Source organism: Mastigoproctus giganteus, chromosome 2 (assembly GCF_048544385.1).
Source record: "Mastigoproctus giganteus isolate SK-2022 chromosome 2, ASM4854438v1, whole genome shotgun sequence".
NCBI classification, from domain to species: domain Eukaryota; kingdom Metazoa; phylum Arthropoda; class Arachnida; order Uropygi; family Thelyphonidae; genus Mastigoproctus; species Mastigoproctus giganteus.
The window spans coordinates 120,788,488-120,812,189 of record NC_143576.1 but is presented as its reverse complement, the minus strand read 5'-3'; the positions used below and the strand labels follow the sequence as shown (position 1 = coordinate 120,812,189).

Sequence of the window (23,702 nt, the reverse complement as noted above, 5' to 3'; positions counted from 1 at the left end):
AAAGTATTTTTACGGATAAAATACGTATTTTATTCGTAAAAAATTTATTACATTAAATAAAATAGTCGTAATAAAATACTTACGTATTTTATAATACGTAAGTATAAATTATAATACGTAAGTCGTAATAAAATATTGCTAATGCTTTTGCTTCTATCTTTTGTTTGATTTTTCTATCCAAAGAGATGACAGCCGTTCCATCTCTTCCAATTCTTTGTCTTAATCTAATGGATTTTAATTACACTTTGAGTCGTTCCCGCTATGAAAGTTGTTTTTATTTTCTCTGCATTCTTTGTAATTCTCCGCGTTGCCTCATTTAGGTCTGTAGCACGTGCAATATCACATGGTCTTTCATTTCGCTCAAAGCGTTTCACAATTTCATATTTTTTCTCTATCGACAGAAGCGGACTGGCCATAAGCCTTACGGGGGGAACCACGGTGGGCCGGAGGCCGGTGTGATTTTGGCCATAAACCGTAGTATGAGGCCACTATAAATTTTCCCGGGTAAGAATTTTTGACCCAGTCCGCCTCTGTTTATCGATATTGCTTCTTTTTTTTTCTCTCTGAATCTGCAGTGTCATAGCCAGGACGCTTCCTTTTCACACCTTTTAAGTATTTTACTAATTTTTAGGGAATAAAGCACAATTACAAACAAGGCGGCACGCTTGATACACAGAAACAAAGCTGCGCGCGTGTAGCAACTGAATAAACAACACCGTAAAGGCCGAGATACACTATTAATTAACACTTCACATTTTACTAAAGCACATTTCTGGGGGTTACTACCATAAAACAATAAAAACAATTTCCAGTTGCGTTTCTGCTAGTGGAATCTGTTATAAACTGGTAGTAAACTCCATCTAATTGCATTTGCGATTATATCGATAGCTGGAATTGTGTTGGTTTTTACGTTATTGTGGTGAAATGTGTTTCCCCTTCACTGATATAAAACACATAAATACATTTTCAGAATCTTTTTCGTTCCTATCGTGTTGCGTTCAGTTGGGGTGATTCCGCATTCGACTGCCCTTTCTTGTAAACACAAAGGCGAATCGTGTATAAGCGAATTCGGTTCGTGTTATATAAGATAACGTTCCCCTATTTATAAATCGTGTATGATCGAATTCGTGTAATGCAAACACGTGTTATATGAGGACCGACTGTATATGCAATTTGAATGTTAAGAAAACCACAAGACCCTACCTTGCAACTATTGACATTTCTAAAAAATCAATAATGAAGGTGGTCAACAAACTTCCAAATAAAGCCACGATCGGCTTGGATCGATTTCCCCGTTTTTGTAGCAGTTACATTATTGATATCCTTCACTACATAATTAATGAAATTCTAAAAACTGGCTCCACTCCTTTAAACTGGAAATCCTATTATGTCATACCAGTTCCAAAATCCAAATCCCCAAAATATCTGAAGGATTACAGAGCAATCTCGATTGGGTGCTTGCTTCTGAAAGTTTTCCAAAAAGGGATGCATATAAGACTAGTTGATTACTGTTTCCATCATAGACCAGCAAATCTCCATAATGTTGTTAGTGGGCAATCTACCAACACTAACCTGTTCCAAACTTTTTTGAAATACAAATACAAAAGACATTCCACAGTAAAAGTCAATTGGATGTTATCTTTTTTGACATGAAGGCTGCATATGATAACCTCTCAGTAAATGTTCTCCTGCACATACTGCAGTTTTATTTCAATATTACTGGAAATCTCCTTTAGGTTTTGGCTGGAATGCTAACCAATAGGGTACTGCTGGTTTATCACAGCCGTGAGCAGCTAACTTTTAAAGGAACTAGAGGATCTCCACAGAGTGGAGTTTTGTCCTCAACACTTTTTGCAGCTGCACTTGAACTGTTCTTGTCAGAAAATCCTAATTTTTTGATATATGCTGATGACCTCAAGCTCCTTATTCATTCAAACACTTCTAATGCTGTACAAAAGGTCAACCTGGAGGCCCAAAAAGTAATGCTTGACTTAAATAATTATTATCATTCCATTGGACTCCACCTAAATAAAGAAAAATTGGCACAACTCACCTTGGCCCGGGTTCCAAGTGTATTTCAAGGCCAAACGATATTTCTGTGATCTGTAGAGTGCTTTTCAAAAGCGAATAAAGTTATTTCTAAGTTCCTACATTTCTCTTAGCAGTCTTATTTTTAAAACTATTTTATACTTGAAAAAAAAAGTATAGAATAGTTTTTGATAAACTTTATTTATCCATATATTTCTAGTTCCACTAAACAACTAACACTTCAACTGCTTGGCCTCCTAGCAGCACTGCTCCCACCTCCATGTGGCAGGGCCAAAAACCTTGGCAGAAAAGTCCTCTTCCCAAAGGCTAAAAGGAGCAAACATGGCAAACACAGATCATCAGGACATTGAGAACAATTAAAGAGACAAAAGACTGATCGGATGGAGCAACCCTGCCCATTGTTCTTAATCTTCCACTCTATCACCAGTCAGCCTACAAGTAAATTGTCTCCCTTTGTCATACAGAAACATCTGGAGGGTATTGCGAGATCTCCCAAGGTGACGAAGACACTACAATTAGGAGACCTACTAGTGGAAACAATGAACCACAGACATTCTGAAAAGCTTTTACAACTAACAAGCTTTACTGGCATTCCATTAAAAATATCTCCTCATGCAACCCTAAATTCATCTAAGGGTGTCGTATCTAGTTGGGATCTATTAAATGTCATGGAGGAAGAAATAACCCAAGAGCTGCAGGGAAAAAGTGTAATTGAAGCAAAAAGAATAATGATTAAAAAAGATAATCAACTTATACTAACCAGAAATATTATTCTCACCTTCAATACATCCAACTTACCCTCCTCTGTAAAAGCAGGTTATTTACTATGCCACATTCGCCCCTACATTCCCAACCTATTAAGATGCTATAAATGTCAAAAGTATGGCCACTTTCCAACTGTTTGAAGAGGAAATCCTGTCTGCCCCAACTGTCAGTCCTCAGACCACATACAAAGTGACTGTTCGGCTAAAAAAACATGTGAAAACTGGAAAATTGGAAAAAAAATAGTGAAATACAAGATTGAGAACAAAGTCAGTTACTAAGAAGTAGAAAATTAGTTGCACCTACTATAAACAAAAATATTACCTATGCAAAAACATCAAACAGTCTCCACTCAAACTGACATCACAGTGCCTACTTCTAAATCAATTTCTTATTCGGCTATAACCGTCCTCCCTGAGATATAACCAAGTGTATGCAAGCAACAATCCAAGTCCTCAAACCAAGAAAGTAATATTCCTCTGACAATACCAGCGGAATCTCCTTCTCCAATGATTGCTACCACATCCCGTATTACAAACTCAAATTCTATGAAAAATATTCAGGACACACTCATGGACACAGATGGTATATCTATACAGGAAGATGCTATTTTAGAAATCAAAGAAATGGACACTGGTTGGCCAGTTTTCCCAAAAAAAGATGAACCAAAATTGGAATGTCATAAACCAGTCACCCTCAAAAAATATTCAGATTCAGCTCCATCAACTAAACACAAATAATGCCTTGCATTTTACAGTGAAACTGCAGAGGCTTTCATTGCAACACAGACAATATCCAAGATCTAATTAACTTATATTCTCCAGTTGTCCTTGTCTTCAGGAAACTTACCTAACATTGCAAATTTCTTCTTCGATAAAGAACTGTTGCCTTTATCGAAGAGATCAAAATACAGCTAATACTGCCCGTGGTAGTGTGGCAATCCTGATAAATTCAAAGATCCCAGCTAAACATATCCCACTTCAAACTGAAATAGAAGCTGTTGCTGTTCATATAACTCTCCATATTGCAATAACACTAGTCACACTCTGGTGCCTCCGTAGCCAGGTGGGAAGGAGCAGCAGTGCGTAGCACATGCTTCTTGATTAGACCGGGGTTCGAGTCCATCACCACCAAATACGGAGGATGCGGAAAGGTCAGGGAATGACCACCGCATATCCCGGAGCAATATGGCTTTAGTTGCTAATGCTCCTAAAAACCAAATAACAAACAACAAACAGTCACACTCCACTTACAGCCAAACCATACTTACTCATTAAAAGATATTGAAGACATCCTTCCTAAAAAGGCGCCTCTGTAGCCAGGTGGGAAGGAGCAGCAGTGCATAGCACACACTTCTTGATTAGACTGGGGTTCGAGTCAGTGACCACCAAATACAGAGGATGCGGAAACGTCAGGGAATGACCACTGCAACTATAGACCGATATCTCTTCCCAGCTGAGTGACAGAACTTTGAATAAATAAAATAGTGTCATGGACTTCACATAATGGTTATCATCTATCTGCTTCAAAAACCTATTCATTTCTGAAAAAAAGTGTCAGCTACATCCAAAACCCAAATTTCTCCTAGGAACTCAGCCAGTATCCCTTACCGAGAACATCTATTTCTTAGGTCTAGTACTTGATACCAAACTCACATTCCAGAAACATATTGGAAACACGCATTACCTATATGAAAAACTGAACATACTTAAAATTATCTCATCTGTGATGTGGGGGCGGAAGGATCACTATATGCTCTTCCACCTGTATTGAGCTATGATCAGATCCTGATTAGATTACAGAGTACCAGTTTATGACTCTGTTTGCAGAACTGTATTAAAATGTCTCAATCCAGTACAACACAGTTCTCTCAGGATTGCTCTTGCACCATTCAGGACCTTGCCGGTTCAAAGTCTACATATAGATACCAATGAACCTCCACTTCTCCTTTGGAGAAAGATGTTACTTCTTAATCGTGCAGTCAAAATCTCGTGTCTCCCTTCCCATCCCATCTGGAGACACCTCTGTGATCCTCCATGCATAATCCTTTACAGAGATAAATCTCACGAAAATAAAGAATCTGCCTACAAAGGGCAGCATTGGAATATGCAACTGACCAGTATACTTCAAGACACAGAACCATTGCAGCCTCCATTGAAAATAAGAATATCATCATATGTTAGTTACTTCCATCGTTGGGTGAAACACTCACTGGATAAACAAACTAGAAACTCCATGCAGCCCATGCCTTAGCCAATGAACAAGTTATATGTGATTAAGCCCGTAATTGAATATTGGCAGCCTACTGCACAGGAACCGAAAAGAGGAACTTGTTCCATCTCGGCTTGCATAGGACATTGTTACTTGATGCTGCTATATGCTGAGGGCAGACGATCATCCTGTGTCTAGAAATTGTGACACTGTTTTAACCATCTGGCATATTTTAATAGAATTCCTGTGTTTTAATAACGATTGTCATTTGGATTTTACCCATCTGTCTGAGCCTTATACACTCATACAGATTTTATTGCATAATGACAATGTGTCAGATATATTTACGTTTTTACAACTTATTAATTTATATAATTCTATCTAGAATGTTTTATCGTTTTATGATTTATAACTGTTTTATATCATGTACTTTTTAACAATAATATATTAAATAATTATAATATTATATTTTATACCTTTTTGACTTGGTGCATTATAGCCTCGGATGCTAATGCGGCATAAAACCTTTAAACAACCAACCAACCTCAGCCAATGCACAAGCACTGCATAAGCACTGGTGGCTCAAAAACTGATAGCTGTGGGAGTTGCAGTGGTCCTCCCAATATCATCTGTCTCGCTACTGCACAAATGCAGTTTTTACAGTGGAACTTTATGCTTTTAAAATGGCTTTAACCCTGCTCCTGTCTCCCCGTGGCGGGGCGTGGTAACCTGGGTGGAAAAGCCAATCCCCCAGGGCGAAAAGGAGCTGACACGGATAAAGAAAATTATCCAGCATTAGAGTTGCCAAGCTCAAATACCACAGATTGGTATAATTTGGATCAAGGAAATGTGCAAAATAAGCGCTTCAAAAAAGATAATAACCAACCAGAGTATCCAACTTTCCTCATTATCCATTCTTTAAGTGTCAACCAGTGAGTAAACTGTCTCCATTTATCAAACAGAGATTTCTAGAAAATGCTGCTGGATCACCTAAAATGGTCAAAAGATTACAAACAGGCGATTTACTCGTTGAGACAACCCAGTCCAAACATTCAGAACTGTTGTTAAAGCTGTCAACATTTGGAGGAATTCCTGTTAAAATCTCTTCACACACCACCCTAAATAGTTCCAAAGGTGTTATCTCTGAGTGGGATCTGTTGAATGTAACAGAAGAGGAGCTTGTGCAGGAGCTGAAAGATCAAAAGGTCATACAAGCTAAGAGAATTTTGACTCGTAGGTATGGCAATCTCATTCCGACCCGTAGTGTAATACTCACGTTCAGTACTCCAAACTCACCAAATACTGTTAAAGCTGGTTATCTAAATTGCAATATTCGTCCCTATATACCAAATCCACTGTGGTGTTATAAAAGTGTCAGAAGTTCGGACACTCTCAGACAACATGTTGAGGAAACACAATATGTCCAAAATGTGGATCCCAGGATCACACTCAAACTGACTGTACTGCAACATCTCCAGTTTGCCCTAATTGCAAGGAAGATCATCCTACATATTCTAAAAATTGCGAGTTAGCATTAGAGGCATATGATGCAAGAAAGCAAGCTTATGCAGCATCAGCCAGAAAAAAAAAAAAAAAAAAAAAAACTTTCACTTCTCCCCTCCGTTCGTTCGAAATACCTGTCCAGCTGAGCCTTAAATTTATTTAGGCTATCAACTTCCACAACAAGGTGTGGAAGTCTGTTCCACCAACCAACTACCCGCTGGCTAAAGGCAAATTTCCAGACATCTATCCTACATGTCTTTCCTCAATTTGAATTTATGCCCTCTCAGGTGATTATTCTGAGCAAGAGGCAGAATCTCATCAGCATCGAGCATGCTCAAACCATTCAAGGCTTTATACACCTCAATCAGATCACCTTGCAGGTGCCTAGTCTCCAGACACTGTAATTTGCAAAACTTAAGCCTTTCTTCGTAAGAGCAACCTTTTGTTCCATTCACTAACCTTGTTGCCCTTCTCTGTACTCGTTCCAGCAGCTCTACATCCTTCTTGAAATGAGGCCTCCAGACCTGTATACAGTACTCAAATTGCAGCCCGAATATACAGTACTCAAATTGCAGCCTGAACATTGCTTTATACAAGGGAATAATCACCTCCTTATCCCTGCTAGAAACATTCCTGTATATCATTGATAAGAAACCATGAGCTACTCTTGCAGCACATCTGCACTGCTCAGAGAACTTCATATCTGCCTGCACAATTACCCCCAGGTGCTTTTCATTCTCCACCACTGTCAGTGTAGTACCACAGAGTTGATACTTTGCTCTGGGGTTGCTATTTCCCATATGTAGTACTTTACATTTGTCAATGTTAAACTCCATTTGCCACCTCTCAGCCCATCTGCTCAACCTTTCCAGATCCTGTTGCAGCAGCATAGCATCAGTAGTGTCCTTAAAAACCCTGCCAACTTTTGTATCGTCTGCAAACTTGGACATTAAGCTTGATATGCCATCATCAATATTATTTATAAATACAGAAAACAATAATGAACCTAACACTGAACCCTGAGGGACTCCACTGATAACATTAGTCCACAATGAGCAGTGTCCATTGATTACCACTCTCTGTCTTCTCCCCCTCAACCACCCCTTTATCCATAGCAGCAGTTTGCCTCCAGTGCCACACTGCTCCAATTTGTGCAGCAGTCTTCCATGTGCAACAGTATCAAAAGCCTTTCTAAGATCCAAGTATATAATATCAAAGTTATTCCCTGCATCCAGTTCTTTTGTGACTGCATCATGGTATCCAATCAAATTGGTCAGGCAAGACTTCCCCTTAACAAAACAATGCTGTGTCAGAGCTATAACTGAAGTCTTGTCTAGATGATCCTGCAGTGCTTCTTTAACCAGTGCCTCCATTAATTTTCCTGGAACAGAAGTTAAACTCACAGGCCTATAATATCCTGTGTCAGCCTTTGATCTTCCTTTGTGAATTGGGGTCACATTTGCACATCTCCAGTCTATGGGTATCTCCCCTGAGCCCAAGGAAGCTCTCATAATTATGGCTAAGGGTTTGCTTACTTCCTTTGCTGCCTCCTTTAATATAACTGGATATATCCCATCCACCCCAGGTGCCTTTCTTGTGTTTATCTTCAACAATTTCTCCTCCACTTTACTCTCAGTTATTACAAGATTATCTAGCTTTCTGCCAGAGTTGATTACATCTCTGGCATTCCCCTCACTGAATAACTCCTCATGTGTGAATGCCGATGCAAAATATTAATTTAGTTTGTTAGATACCTGAGAAGGATCATCAGAAGGTGAACCATCGATATCAAGTGAACCAATCTGATTCATCCCCTTCCTTCTAGAGTTTACATAAGTAAAGAACTCTTTGCTGTTTTTCTTTGCATCCCTTGCTAAAGATTTCTCGTAATCTGCCATCGCCTGCCTAACCTCCTTTGTAACCTGGTTACAGATCAACTTATATCTATCATAGGCTTCTGTGTCACGTGTTAATTTATATGTATCCCAAGCATTTTTCTTCTCTGACATATGTCTCATTAGTTCATCTGACATCCATTTAGGCCTAAACCTTGAACAATATTTCTTAGTTGGTATGTAAAGCCTAGTAGCTTCCAAGATAAGTTCTTTGAATGTTTCCCATTTTGAATTGTCTCAGACCATCTTAGTCGCCTTAGGAAAGCAATAACCCTTCCCTTTACCCCTGATGGTAGTTACCACTTTGAGGAAATCCCACTTCAGCACACTGTGATCACTGCCACCTAGTGGTTCCTCTATCTGCAGATTCTTAATGCATGAAGAATCACTACTGATAATCAAATCAAGAGTATTACTCCCTCTAGTTGCCTCCCGAACATGCTGATGTAGAAAACAATCATCCAATAAATCCACAAAAGCCTTGCTAGTGTGTGTGAGTGACCAAGCCACAAATTCCAGTCAATATCTGGGAAATTAAAATCCCCCATTATAAGACTCTCTGATTTACTGGCCCACTCTATTTCCCTGTACAGTTTCTTATTATACTCAGTAGAGTCATTAGGCCTATAGCACACTCCTACTCTCAATTTTGATCTCCCAATGCTTATGTCACACCAAACTGACTCGACGCTGCACTGTCCAGCGATGTTGACTGGCTTCACTTCCTTGGATTTTATGTGTTTCTTAATTAATAGCATAACCCCTCCTCCCTTCCTATCCTGTCTATCCTTTCTGTAGACGTTGTACTCCCCAGATTCCAGTTCTGCATTCCTTATATCTGTGTGACACCACGTCTCTGATATCCCAACAATATCCGCCTTTGAAGCTTTGAGCAATATCTCAAATTCATCTGATTTATTTACCAAACTCCTAGCATTAGTGTACACGCAAGTATACATGCACCTGTTCTTTTTCTTAGCTACCCTAACACAACCCATGTGTTTACTTGTACCGCAATGACTCCCAGCAGTCTCTGAAATATCCTGCATCTTGTTTTCCAGGCTTCTGCTCATTCCAATAGAAGCAGTGCAAGAATCACTTTCACCTCTGCCAGTGGCTACTGTTAATCTATTAGTCCTTGTATCCCCCCAAGCTAGCAGTTTTCCGACCCACCTAACACTGCCTCGATAGCATCAGCAAATATTCTTGCACCCTTTGTATTTAAGTGTATCCCATCCCTGTAGAAGGAGTCCCTTCTGTTAACAAGTACAGACCAGGCTGAAAAAAATTCTACCTCTTGAGCCTTGCACAATCTTTCCAGGGCCGAATTGATCGACAAGAGTCTCATCATATACTCCCTCCTATCGGGTCTGGGCAGAATTGCAGACACTTTCAAATTGAAACCTAATTCACAGCTTTCTTATGAAAAGTTGGAAAAAAAATACAGAAATTTAAAGTTGAACACAAAGTGACCTATCAGGAAGCGAGACGAAAAATACTGAAAGATACTCCTGCACACACACATATGCAAATGTTACAAAGAAATATAGTTCTGTTGCTACACAAACCAATGACTCAGTTCCACCTAACGTATCGCTTGCTGGGGCTAGGGCTCAGCTTTCAATTCCTCAGCCATCTTTGAAGCAAAACAACAAAGACCTGACTTGTAATACCCCAATTTTCATCCCCTCTACTAGTGGCATAAATTCCCAAAGTGAAACCAGGATGGCAAAAGCTGAATCATCTACTAAGAGCCACATTAATACTTCAGAAATGGATATAGATGACAAAACTCAAGAAGAACCTTTATTAGAAATTTATGCTGAAGAAGGTATGGACACTGGACGGCCTACCTTTCCTACAAAAGATAAAATTAAAACACATGAAATAAGCCTACTACCTCTAAAAAACAACCGGATCATCCTACCACTAAATCTAAATAATGCAGTGCATTTTACAATGGAATTGTCGAGGAATATGTATTAATACAAATGAGCTATATGACTTAATTCAACATTTCAGTCCAGCAGGCATTTGTTTACAGGAAACATATTTAACTCTACAAGTGACCCCCCTCAATAAAGAAATATACTTTGTACAGACGTGACAGGAATGAAGCAACTGCAGCCCATGGAGGTGTAGCAGTTTTAGTGGCCGTTACAAATCCATCTAGACAAATCCCCTTAAAAACTAATTTAGAAGTTGTTGCTGTAAGAATAGAACTTGGAATAAATTTTTGTCTTGTATCTATTTATCTTCCACTGAACCAAATGTATGTACTCAAAGACTTTGATGAGCTCCTTGCCCAGATACCACCTCCTATTTGTTTGATGGGTGACTTTAATGGATACCATCCATTATGGGGAAGTCTACGTATGGATTAAAGAGGGACACTAATAGAAACCTTACTGGACACACACAATCTACCTCTGCTGAACACCGGTGCACATACTCATGTGCATTCTCCCACAGGAAATACTTCTGCCATAGATTTGTTTATCTGCTCTCTCACACTGTACCCAAGTATACATTGGGCAGTATTGGATAATCCACATAACAGCAATCACCTTTACACTGTACCCAAGTATACATTGGGCAGTATTGGATAATCCACATAACAGCAATCACCTTCCTGTTATTTGTAGATTCCAAACTATCTCCACCTATCAGGAAGCTTGCAGAAGATGGAAATTCTCTAAGGTAAACTGGATAAAGTTTTCCTTAAGTATATCTTTAGATAAACATTTGATTCAGAATCTGTCAATAGATGAAGCCACTGACCATGTCACTACACAGATACTAGCAGCAGCTGATAAAACTATTCCTCAGTCGTCAACTCGTCCACGCAGGCATAAAAACAAACTACTGGTGGAATGATTTCGCGATGCAAGGAGTGTATCGATATCAGGCAACAACTCGGCGTTCTTGTGGGCCTATATGAGAGCTTGAAGGACAGGGTGGATGCCCTCGAAGAAACTAAATCGAGGGGCCCATCAAGCTCTCAGCTGCCCACATCAACGCCAGAGCTTGCACTTGGGCATCGCGTGACACAGAGACAACCCCTAAGGCAGAATGCGCTGGTCCCGAAGGAACTAGTAGTTGTTGGTGACTCTATTGTCAAGGAAACGGGGAACATGCTTTGTAAGAAAGATAGGTGGAACAGGACCAGGGTATGTCTGCCAGGGGCAAAGGTTGATGACGTTGTAGAGCGAATATCATCTTTTAAGGGCACAAAAGGTGATATAGTTGTACACGTTGGCACTAATAATATTAAGAGTAGGAGACTGGCAGAATTACTTAACAAGTACAGGTCACTTTTGAACAAAAGCCGAGAATTAGGGTTGAATTTGAAAGTGTCTGCAATTCTGCCGAGACACGATAGGAGGGAGTATATGATGAGAGCCTTGTCGATCAATTCGGCCCTGGAAAGATTGTGCAAGGCTCAAGGGGTAGAATTTTTTTCAGCCTGGACTGTACTTGTTAACAGGAGAGATTGCTTCTACAGGGATGGGATACACTTAAATAGAAAGGGTGCAAGAATATTTGCTGATGCTATCGAGGCAGTGTTAGGTGGGTCGGAAAACTGCTAGCTTCGGGGGAGACAAAGACCAATAGATTGACAGTAGCCACTGGCAGAGGTGAAAGAGATTCTTGCACTGCTTCTATTAGAATGAGCAGAAGCCTGAAAAACAAGATGCATGGTATTTCAGAGACTGCTGGGAGCCATTGCGGTACAAGTAAACACAAGGGTTGTGTTAGGGTAGCTAAGAATAGAAACAGGTGCAGGTATACTTGCGTGTACACCAATGCTAGGAGTTTAGTAAATAAATTTGATGAATTTGAGGTATTGCTCAAAACATCAAAGGCAGATATTGTTGGGATATCAGAGACGTGGTGTCACACAGATATAAGGGATGCAGAACTGCAATTTGGGGAGTACAACGTCTACAGAAAGGATAGACAGGATAGGAAGGGGGAAGGGGTTATGCTATTAGTTAAGAAACACATAAAAACCAAGGAAGTGAAGCCAGTCGACATCGCTGGACAGTGCAGTGTGGAGTCAGTTTGGTGTGACATAAACATTGGGAGATCAAAATTGAGAGTAATAGTGTGCTATAGGCCTAATGACTCTGATGAGTATAATAAGGAACTGTACAGGGAAATAGAGTGGGCCAGTAAATCAGAGTGTCTTATAATGGGAGATTTTAATTTCCCAGATATTGACTGGAATTTGGGGGCTGGTTACTCACACACTAGCAGGGCTTTTGTGGATTTATTGGATGATTGTTTTCTACATCAGCATGTTCGGGAGCAACTAGAGAGAGTAATACTCTTGATTTGATTATCAGCAGTGATTCTTCATGCATTAAGAATCTGCAGATAAATGAACCACTAGGTGGCAGTGATCACAGTGTGCTGAAGTGGGATTTACTCAAAGAGGTAACGACCATTAGGGGTAAAGGGAAGGGTTATTGCTTCCGTAAAGGCGACTACGATGGACTGAGACAGTATTTAAATTCTATACAGTAGGACCAACTGATGATGTTACCAACAGCAAATTCAAAATGGGAAGCATTCAAAGAACTTATCTTGGAAGCTACTAGGCTTTACATACCAACTAAGAAATATTGTTCAAGGTTTAGGCCAAAATGGATGTCAGATGAACTAATGAGGCATATGGCAGAGAAGAAAAATGCATGGGATACATACAAATTAACACATGACACAGAAGCCTATGATAGATACAAGTTGATATGCAACCAAGTTACAAAGGAGGTTAGGCAGGCGAAGGCAGATTACGAGAAATCCTTGGCAAGGGATGCAAAGAAAAACAGCAAAGAGTTCTTTACTTATGTAAACTCTAGAAGGAAGGGGATGAATCAGTTTGGTCCACTTGATATTGATGGGTCAAGTGTTGATGATCCTGCTCAGGTAGCTAACAAACTAAATGAATATTTTGCATCGACATTCACACATCAGGAGTTATTCAGCGAGGGGAATGCCAGAGGTGTATTCAACTCTAGCAGTAAGCTACAGAATGTTGAAATAACTGGGAGTAAAGTGGAGGAGAAACTGTTGAAGATAAACACAAGAAAGGCATCCGGGGTGGATGGGATCTATCCAGTTATATTAAAGGAGGCAGCAAAGGAAGTAAGCAAACCCTTAGCCATAATTATGAGAGCTTCCTTGGACTCAGGGGAGGTACCTATAGACTGGAAATGTGCAAATGTGACCCCAATTCACAAAGGAGGATCAAAGGCTGACACAAGTAATTATAGACCTGTGAGCTTAACTTCTGTTCCAGGAAAATTAATGGAGGCACTGGTTAAAGAAGCACTGCAGGATCATTTAGACAAGACTTCAGTTATAGCTCAGACACAGCATGGTTTTGTTAAGGGGAAGTCTTGCCTGACCAACTTGATTGGATACTATGATGCAGTCACAAAAGAACTGGATGCAGGGAATAACTTTGATATTATATACTTGGATCTTAGAAAGGCTTTTGATACTGTTGCACATGGAAGACTGCTGCACAAATTGGAGCAGTGTGACATTGGAGGCAAATTGCTGCTATGGATAAAGGGGTGGTTGAGGGGGAGAAGACAGAGAGTGGTAATCAATGGACACTGCTCATCGTGGACTGATGTTATTAGTGGAGTCCCTCAGGGCTCAGTGTTGGGTCCATTATTGTTTTCTGTATTTATAAATGATATTGATGATGGTATATCGGGCTTAATGTCCAAGTTTGCAGACGATACAAAGGTTGGCAGGGTTGTCAAGGACACTGCTGACACTATGCTGCTGCAACAGGATCTGGAAAGGTTGAGCAGATGGGCTGAGAGGTGGCAAATGAAGTTTAACATTGACAAATGTAAAGTACTACACATGGGAAACAGCAACCCCAGAGCAACGTATCAACTCTGTGGTACTACACTGACAGTGGTAGAGAATGAAAGGAACTTGGGGGTGGTTGTGCAGGCAGATATGAATTTCTCTGAGCAGTGCAGACGGGCTGCAAGAGTAGCTCATGGAGTATTGTCAATGATATACAGGAATTTTTCCAGCAGGGATAAGGAGGTGATTATTCCATTGTATAAGGCGATGGTCAGGCCACACCTAGAGTACTGTATACAGGTCTGGAGGCCTCATTTCAAAAAGGATGTAGAGCTGCTGGAACGAGTACAGAGAAGGGCAACAAGATTAGTGAATGGAACAAAGGGGTGCTCTTACGAAGAAAGGCTTAAGTTTTGCAAATTACAGTGTCTGGAGACTAGGCACCAGCGAGGTGATCTGATAGAGGTGTATAAAGCCTTGAATGGTTTAAGCATGCTCAATGCTGATGGGATTCTTCCTCTAGCTCAGAAAAATCACCTGAGAGGGCATAAATTCAAATTGAGGAAAGACAGATGTAGGATAGACGTGCGGAAATTTGCCTTTAGCCAGCGGGTGGTTGGTTGGTGGAACAGACTTCCATCCCTTGTGGTGGAGGTTGATAGCCTAAATAAGTTTAAGGCTCAGCTGGACAGGTATTTTGAACGAACAGAGGGGTGAAGTGGAAGTGGGTTTTTTTTTTTTTTTTTTTTTTGTTGATGCTGCATAAGCTTGCTTTCTTGCATCAAATGCCTCTACTAATGCTAATGCTAATGATGAATGTAATAGAGCAAATAAAGAAAAGAATAAAGCTTGGAATATTTTCTACAAGCATCCCACTACTATTATAACTTTATTATTTACAAGAAACTTAATGCTAAAGCGTGACAAATAAGAAGTAAAGTCAAAAATGCTTCCTGGGTACAGTTCGCTTTCACTATCACAAAAAACACTAATACTAGGTTAATCTGGAGGAAAATCCAACATCTGAACAGTAAATATTCTTTGTCATCCTCTCCTATATTGATCTGTAAGGGACAGGAACTGTCTTCCCCAAAAGACATAGCAAATGCTTTTGCTGAAGCTTTTGCCGAAATTTCAGCAGCAAATTCATATGATGCTCCATTCCGACGAATTAAAGAGGCAACAGAAAGGCAGAAGTTAAATTTCAACACCGGCCACTCTTCCGTATAACCAGCTTTCTATAATATCTGAATTAAAAGAATCTCTTAACCGAGCACCCAATAGTGCAGCTAGCCCTGATGGCATTTTTTATACTATGTTAAAACACTTGAATAATGCTGCTTTACAAACTCTTCTAATAATTTTTAATAGAATTTTTCAGGAACATGATTATCCTCACTCTTGGAGACATTCACTTGTATTAGCCATCCCTAAACCAGGAAAAGACCTCTCTAATCTAGGAAATTATCATCCAATTTCCTTAACTAGTTGTTTGGGGAATACACTGGAGAAAATGGTTCTCAAGCGCCTCACCTGGTTTCTTGAGTCACATAACATCTTACATAAAAATCAGTATGGCTTTTGGCAAAATAGATCTGCATTAGATATGACTTTAGTCATCTAACCGCATCTAACACAGAATCAAACATCAGAAATGCTTTTGTCAGAAATGACCACCTAGTTATGGTAAGTTTGGATTTAGAGAAGGCCTTTGATACAACATGGCGTTTTGGTATTCTACCGGATCTTCACGCCTTTTGGCTACGAGGCAGGCTTCCCTTGTTTGTTCAGAGCTTTCTCCAGGGCAGAACCTTTCAAGTTAGTCATCTAAATGTTCTTTCTGTAATCCATATCCAGGAGGAGGGGGTTCCTCAGGGATCTATTTTGAGTCCTACTCTATTTTTAATAAGAATAAACAATATCATCCATGATATTCCAAGAACAGTAGAATTATATCACTATGCAGATGACCTCATGATCTCGTGCCAAGGGAAAAATATGAATTCTATTGATAGACAACTTCAGATCTCAGTTAACAAAATTGAGCTGTGGATGTCTCGCAGTTTTGTGCTTATCAGCACAAAAATCAAACTGTATTCATCTTTGTAAAAAAACGAAAGATCCACCCTGATCCCGAACTAAAACTTAAAAATTCCACCATACCTCTTTCGAACAGTATCATATTTCTTGGCCTAATCCTAGATAATAAATTAAACTTCTTACAACACATCACATACCTGAATACCATTTGCTTGAAAAAATTAAATATCCTCAGAGTATCATCATCAACGTGGGGTGCTGACCAATATACTCTGCTTCGGCTAAATCGGGTATTAAACCAATCTCGCTTGGATTATGGAGCTCCAATCTATGCCTCTGCCAGGAAAAGTGCATTAATTCGGTTAGACACTATCCATCACAGTGCCCTAAGAACTGCTTTAGGAGCATTCAGAACATCCCCTGTACAGAGTTTATATATAGAGGCACACGAACCTCCGCTCCATCTTCGGAGGAAAATGTTGCTACTCAACTATGCAGCAAAAATACGGGGCCTTCCCTTCCATCCTATCTTGCCATACTTATTTGAACCCCAATGGACCACCTTTTATCAGAACAAACCCAATGAATACAAGCCAATCGGGATAAGGCTGCTACAGTTAACACAATGCTGGAATTTAGACATGGGTAATATCTTTCAGGAAACAAGCACACCTGACCCTCCATGGTCTGATTATACTCCAATCTGTGATTTCTCATTCCAACAATGGGGGAAAAAGCAAGCAGCAGATCTCACCACTGCATATGTAGCTAAAAATTCTGGTGGTTTCAAGCATATACCAATGGCTCAAAAAACAAGTACGACAAGTGGGTGAAGCAGCAGTTTCGGCTATTTTTTCTAGTTCTGTGTCCCTTCCAAAGGAATGCAGCATCTATTCTCTGAACTGTGGGTGATTAAAATAGCTCTAGATCATATGATTAATCTGTCGATTAAGGAAACTGTGATCTACTCTGATTCTCTGAGTGCAATGACAGCAGTTAAAAATCCATCTAAGCCAATCCACCCCATATTGAAGCAAATCAGATCCCAGATAATTGCGTTACAAGCTGATAACCAGTCAGTCACTTTCTGTTGGATACCAGGTCATGTAGGCATCAAAGGAAATGAATATGCAGATCAAGCCACTAAAAATCCAATCACTGCAAGCTCTTCTAACTACCAAGTGCCATATACAGACTACAAATCAGCAATAAAAAATGTGTGTGAAGTGCAGTGGTTGCAAATCTGGCAGGCTCAGGGTGGCAATAAGCTGTTTCAATTTAAACATGAACCTAAGTTGTGGCCATCAAGCATGCGATCAAATAGGCAAATGGAGGTGATCCTGGCTAGGATGCATATTGGGCACCCGCATCTAACCCATATTTATTTACTCGTGGGGGAAGATCTGCTTATTTGTGCATATTGTCAGTCTACACTTACAGTGAAGCATATTCTAATAGATTGCAATCATTATAATAATTATCGAAGCACAATTTTCACATCGCTTTCGCATCTGCAAGAACCTTTAACATTATCTCATCTAATTGGAGATGATGCAAATCTAGCCGAGTTCTTTGTTTTCTTGAAGCAGGCACGATTATTTAACAGAATTTAACTGGTAATTGCACTACGGAATAGAATCAGGCACAATATGGCCTTAGCAGCCCTTGTGCCATTAAACAACATATCAACCAACCAATCTTATTGCTGGGTGATCAACCACCACACTGTTTACATTGCCATTCTCTACTTGCTGTAAAACATATCCTTCTGGAATGTGTTCACTATCATACTGATAGAATCTTTTCATCCGATCCCTTGCTGACATAACAGAACCACTAAGTCTACACAACATTATTGGAGACGATGTGAATTTAAATGAGCTGCTCACCTGCCTAAAAGAAATAAATTTATATAACTACTGAAATCTCCTCCTTACCATACTGTGATCAAATTTCAAGGTTGGAGGCACAATTTGGCTTTATTAGCCCCTATGCCATTCACTTCCACTCCAATAACAACAACGATCTTCATTTGTATTGGGTACCCAGTGTTGTTCATCTCAAACATAGTGGCTTCCACCTTAGAGAGCTTGAAGAAGGGATTCTCATGAAATCCCTACTGCCAACAGAAAACTTTCTTCACATCACGATGCTGTTTCATCCTTGGAATAAAAACTAAGATCAGTCAGTTGGTCTGTAGGCACAAAATAGGAACATCTCTGAACAGCCAACAACTCCTAAATCCCCCTTCCCCCTTAACAGAAGGGATGACAAAAAATCTGGTGTATCAAATGAAATGTGGGGTTTGTGAAAGTGTTTACAAAGGACAGAGTCAGTGAAAGCTGGTCAAAAAGATCTGCAAACACAAAAATTATGTATGAATAAGAAACTGGAAAATGTTAACACATTGGATACTGCTTTTCATTCAGCAGAAACTGATTTTCATAACTACTACCCTCCCAGGATTGACACAGACTGAGGAAACTGTAAAAGGCTATTTATCAGGGCTCTCTCCAACTCCAATAGTAGATTCAAGGGGGCCACTGATAAACAATGATTTGATGTATGTGTCTTTGCACTAGACCCCCCCCCCCCACTCACCAGTGTTCACAACCAGCATGACAGAACCAACAGGCTTCCATCTAACAGAACCAATACAGTTCAGTCAATCAGCCAGCGAGATATTTAGAAATTGTTAGCCCCTTTAACAGAACCCACCAGGCCTATGGATATTGTAACTTTTCCCAGCATGTCTCCCTTGGGTAATAGAAAATTTTTTTTTTCTAGTGGTTTAGATTTTCTAATGCATAAAACTTGACTTTTGATTCAGCTCTGTCAGGGCAATGGTCAATTGTCAGTAGCTTATAGTAATCTCCTCACTCTCCCGAGATGCTTACTATAGTGCATATGATTTCGATGTGGAACCCAAGTGAATATAGGAACTCCCCGATTTACGTAATATTCGACTTATGGAAATTCGACTTTACGTAAGTTTTTGCTAGCCAGATCAAACTTAAAAATATTGTGGAAATGTATTTTGCATCCCATCGGAATAAATGGAGGTATTGTGAACCCAATAAATCATTGGGGTTTTTTTTTTTTTTTTTTTGTAATTCGTTCCAAGTCCTTTGAAGTTGAAAATTTCGCTATATTACTAAGCTATTTATCCCTCTAAAAGGTCATATTTATAATGGAAATTACACTACCCTTTCATTGTTATCATGTGTTCCCATTATAAAAATCAATTTTGAATGCCCTTTTGATATTTTACTAAAGCACGTTTCTGGAGGTCATGACCATAAAACAATAAAAACAATTTGTACTTTCCGGTTTATTGGGCTTTTCTGTTAGTGCATCTAATTATAAACAGGTAGTAAACTCGATCTTATTGCATTTGCGATAATACCGATAATTGCAATTGTGTGGATTTTTATGCTTTATGGTGAAATGTGTTCCCCTTCACTGAAATCTTCAGTGATATAAAAAACAAATTTTCAGAAACTTTTCTTCATTCCTATTTATATGTTACAATGACGAAGGGAAAGCGACCGACAAAAAGTGCAAGTGGTGGTAGTGCCAGGAAACGAAACAAAATTAATTTAGAAATGAAGTGAAAATGATTAAGAAGTACGAAGCAGGACAGAGTTTGTCATCTATTGCAAGGGAATTAGGTCTTGCTGCTTCAACAACGAATACTATTTTAAAGGACAGTGCACGTATAAAAGAACATGTCAAAGGATCAACGCATTTAAGATCAACAGTTATCACAAAACAGCATTCAGGTGCTATATCGAAGATGGAACAGCTGTTAATAATATGGATGGAAAATCAGATTTAGAAGCAAGTGCCCCTGAGTCTAATGACCATTCAAGCAAAAGCAACAAGTATTTATAAAGATATTAAGGATAAGTACAGCGAACCCCAAACCAGTTTTGTGGCAAGCAACAGGTTGGTTTAATAGGTTCAAGCATCGTGCTGGTTTCCACAACATTAAAGTATGCAGTGAAGTCACCAGTGCCAATTCTGCAGTTGCAGAGAATTTTGTGATGTATTGGAAAAAATTATTGATGAAGGCAGTTATTCAATGCAGCAAATTTTTAACATTGATGAGACTGCTCTGTATTGGAAAAAAATGCCGGATTGAACATGTATGTTCAATTGCCAAAGAGGAAAATACAATGCCAGGTTTCAAGGCGTCAAAAGATAGGGCCGGTTTATTGGGCTTTTCTGTTTATTGGGCTAATGCAGTGGGAGATTACAGATTAAAGCCACTGCTTGTGTACCATTCTGGAAATCCTCGTGCATTTAAGGGCCTAGGTGGTAGATGACTTTCATCAACCGGTGAAATACCACCACTTTGCTTATTGGAGGCTTGAAGTGGTGAAACCCATGTTTAGTCTCTAGAGCAAAGTTTCCGGCATCCCCCTCTCCCCATACTTCTTCAACCCATGCATGGTACTAAGTACTATAGGTTTTGATACCTTTCATGCTTGGGGTTTTCATAAAATAAAAAATAAATAAAGCCATGTGCATTTCCGATCGAACCAGGGCGCATGGATAACAGTATCTCTCTTTGAGGATTGGTTTAAATGCTGCTTCATTCCTGAGGTTGAAAAATATTGTCAAGATAATGACGTTCCTTTCAAGATTTTGCTTCTATTAGATAATGCTCTTGGATATCCTACATCTAGATGATTTCAATTCGAACATGAGAGTCATATTTCTACCGCCAAACATGACCTCACTCATCCAACCTATGGATCAGGGTGTTATTTCTAATTTAAAAGCACAACATTTGCTCAGGCATTGTCTGCAGTAGATGAAGAAAAAAATTTTATGTTAAGAAACTTTTGGAAATCTTACAATATTTACCACGCCATCTTAAACATTAATAAGGCCTGGGTGGAAATTACTAAAAGTTGTTTAAATGGCGCATGGAAGAAAATATGCCCATGGCACGTAAAAGGCTTTGAAGTGTTCGAAAAAGACGAATCATATGATTCGTCTTTTTCAAACACTTCGTCTTTACAGATAAGATTGTAAAGGTTACAGAGCTACTTCAGTTGGAGGTTGACTTGCAGACAGCGATAGTGAAAGAAAAAAATGCCGACGAAGCTGAAGATGAACCAAATGAGGAGCCAAGATGCTTCATCACCAGAGAGATGGCAATGGCATTTTGTGAAATTGCATCGGCAATCGCGAGGTTTGAACAGATGGATCCTGACAACAAATGATTCTTAAAAGTTAACAGAGGGGTGAATGATATGCTTGCTTGCTGCAAAGAAATATACGATGAAAAGAAAAAAAGCCACCGTCCAGTCATCCATTAATATGTTCTTTCGTAAGGTTAAGCAACCGACCCCTTCTAAATCTCCACAGCCCTCAACTTCTGCAGCGGCGTAATTATCAGCTGAAGACTTCGATTCTGGAAACAGTGCTCTAGAGGTATAACTTACCGACATTATGCCTGTCTCCTCTCTTTTTTGTAATTTTATAATTTTGAAATTTTTTTAAATTGCACACTTTTGTAATTTTTTCTGCGCATGAGATAAAAAAATAAATAAATACAATAAATAATTCTATTTACATGTTTGTCAAATATTTCTTTTTTGATTCAATCAATTCAATGAGCACAGTTGTGAGTGCTGCACAAGCATGGGGAAAATTCTGACTTACGTGGTGTTCTGCGGAATGCAACCCGTACGTAAGTCAGGGAGTTCCTGTACTGTGATTATTAATTATCCTTTTATATTACGAGTACATTATTTTTTTTTTTGCAGTTAATTTGTGACCCCTTTTATTCTATTTATAAATGTTAGTTTTTATTCAAATTAATTTTTTTTTTAAATTTAAGTATTTTCGTTACTGATAAAGTAAACCAATATTGATTGTGAGTTTATGAAATGTCTGATAATTTAATTTGAATGTATTTATTTCTGGAATTTATCCTTTGTGAATTTTCTCCAACAACATGCCTTAAATTTATACATAATTTAGTACATTAACTGGAAATAAACCAGCATTTCTAATATCCTACATTTATTCATTTTTCATGCATTTTTTAATGCATTTATTTATCTCACATTTGGAAATGCCTTTTTAACATCTAATATCTTTATTGCAATCAGCGAATATAAGTAAATTTTACATGTATGCCTGATGCAATGCCCATAACAGCAAAAATGCTTGTTAGGTGGTAATTTACAGATACATTACCTCACATTGGTCTGAAGTTTGGTTCCCTATGAACCCTACTTCTGACCAACAAACATAACTAAGTTCACAAATGTAGCCAAATTGTATATTTATTTTATTGTTGACAGTGCCTAAAGGTTAGTGGTGGTGGTGTCTCAGTAAACTAAAATTTTTAAATTTTAGTTTACTGAGACACATAAGAAGTACAAGATTCCCCCTCCCCCCCATGTGTCTCAGTAAACTAAAATTTTTAAATAATTTCATATGGTAATAGTTCTTTCTTTTGGACACATTTCATAAGATCCACCATGAAATGTTCTTTCTGAACTATAATATTATAATTTTACTTATTTAGGATTGTGGACCTGTGGTATTTGCAACTGATTCGTGTCCTGGTTTGTGCTCTGCCTTACATGACTGCCATTCTTGTCTTGTATGGGGAGAGGCATCAGGAACTAATGTTATTGGTAATAGTGAAGTTTTCAATCCATTTCCACAATCATCTTGTGCATGGTGTGTACAGGCAGAACGATGTCACCTCGTTGGCGGTAAGTCTGAGATATCTTACAATATTCATCAGTAGATATTCCTTATTACTCACTTTCATTTATTCTATAAAATGCAGTTACCAAGACTAAGATATTTATTTCACTTTGAACTTTAAATGCATAAATGTGTTAACAGAAATCGTCTGTAATAAATGTGACTTATTGTAATTACTTCAATCATTTCTGTACTTTGAATATACTTCATGAACTTTTAAATGACCCGGCAATGTCACTCATCACTCGTTGCAGAAAAGGTACAATGAGTCCTCTGTCTTGTCATATTGTTTGAAAATAATGTTTTATATATATTTTATATATAACTCACAATATATCACTGCAATGTCCAAAGTGTTGCCACTATATAGCGAAGTAGAGACAGTTGTAATCTTTTTTTCTTTGAGGCTAGTTTTGAAAACTAGTTATTTTTCTGCTGTGTGCTCATTGGGTGTACTGTGACTCAGTCAGTGTAATGTTTTCATTGGATTGGATCAGCTTACAATCACCTTGATAGCATGACGTTGGCGGAACCATGTTAGTGGGACTTTCATTTAAACTATGTGGTGATGGAAAATATATATTACAATATTTTCTGAATGAAATGTATCATAATGTAGTTTTTATTTAGAGTGACTGTTATTTTGTATTTTTTTTATTTTTATAATGG

The 23,702-nt window shown here is 38.8% G+C and overlaps 1 protein-coding gene across 1 annotated transcript in view; it reads left to right on the top strand.

Annotated features, from left to right (window-relative positions):
• The window catches only part of Megf8 (multiple EGF like domains 8), a 619,502-nt gene that overhangs the window by 84,627 nt on the left and 511,173 nt on the right, over positions 1-23,702 (top strand). Inside the window, exon 6 of the mRNA XM_090390015.1 lies at positions 22,846-23,038. Coding sequence (XP_090246141.1) covers positions 22,846-23,038 — 193 coding nt within the window. The remainder of the gene's footprint in view (positions 1-22,845; positions 23,039-23,702) is intronic.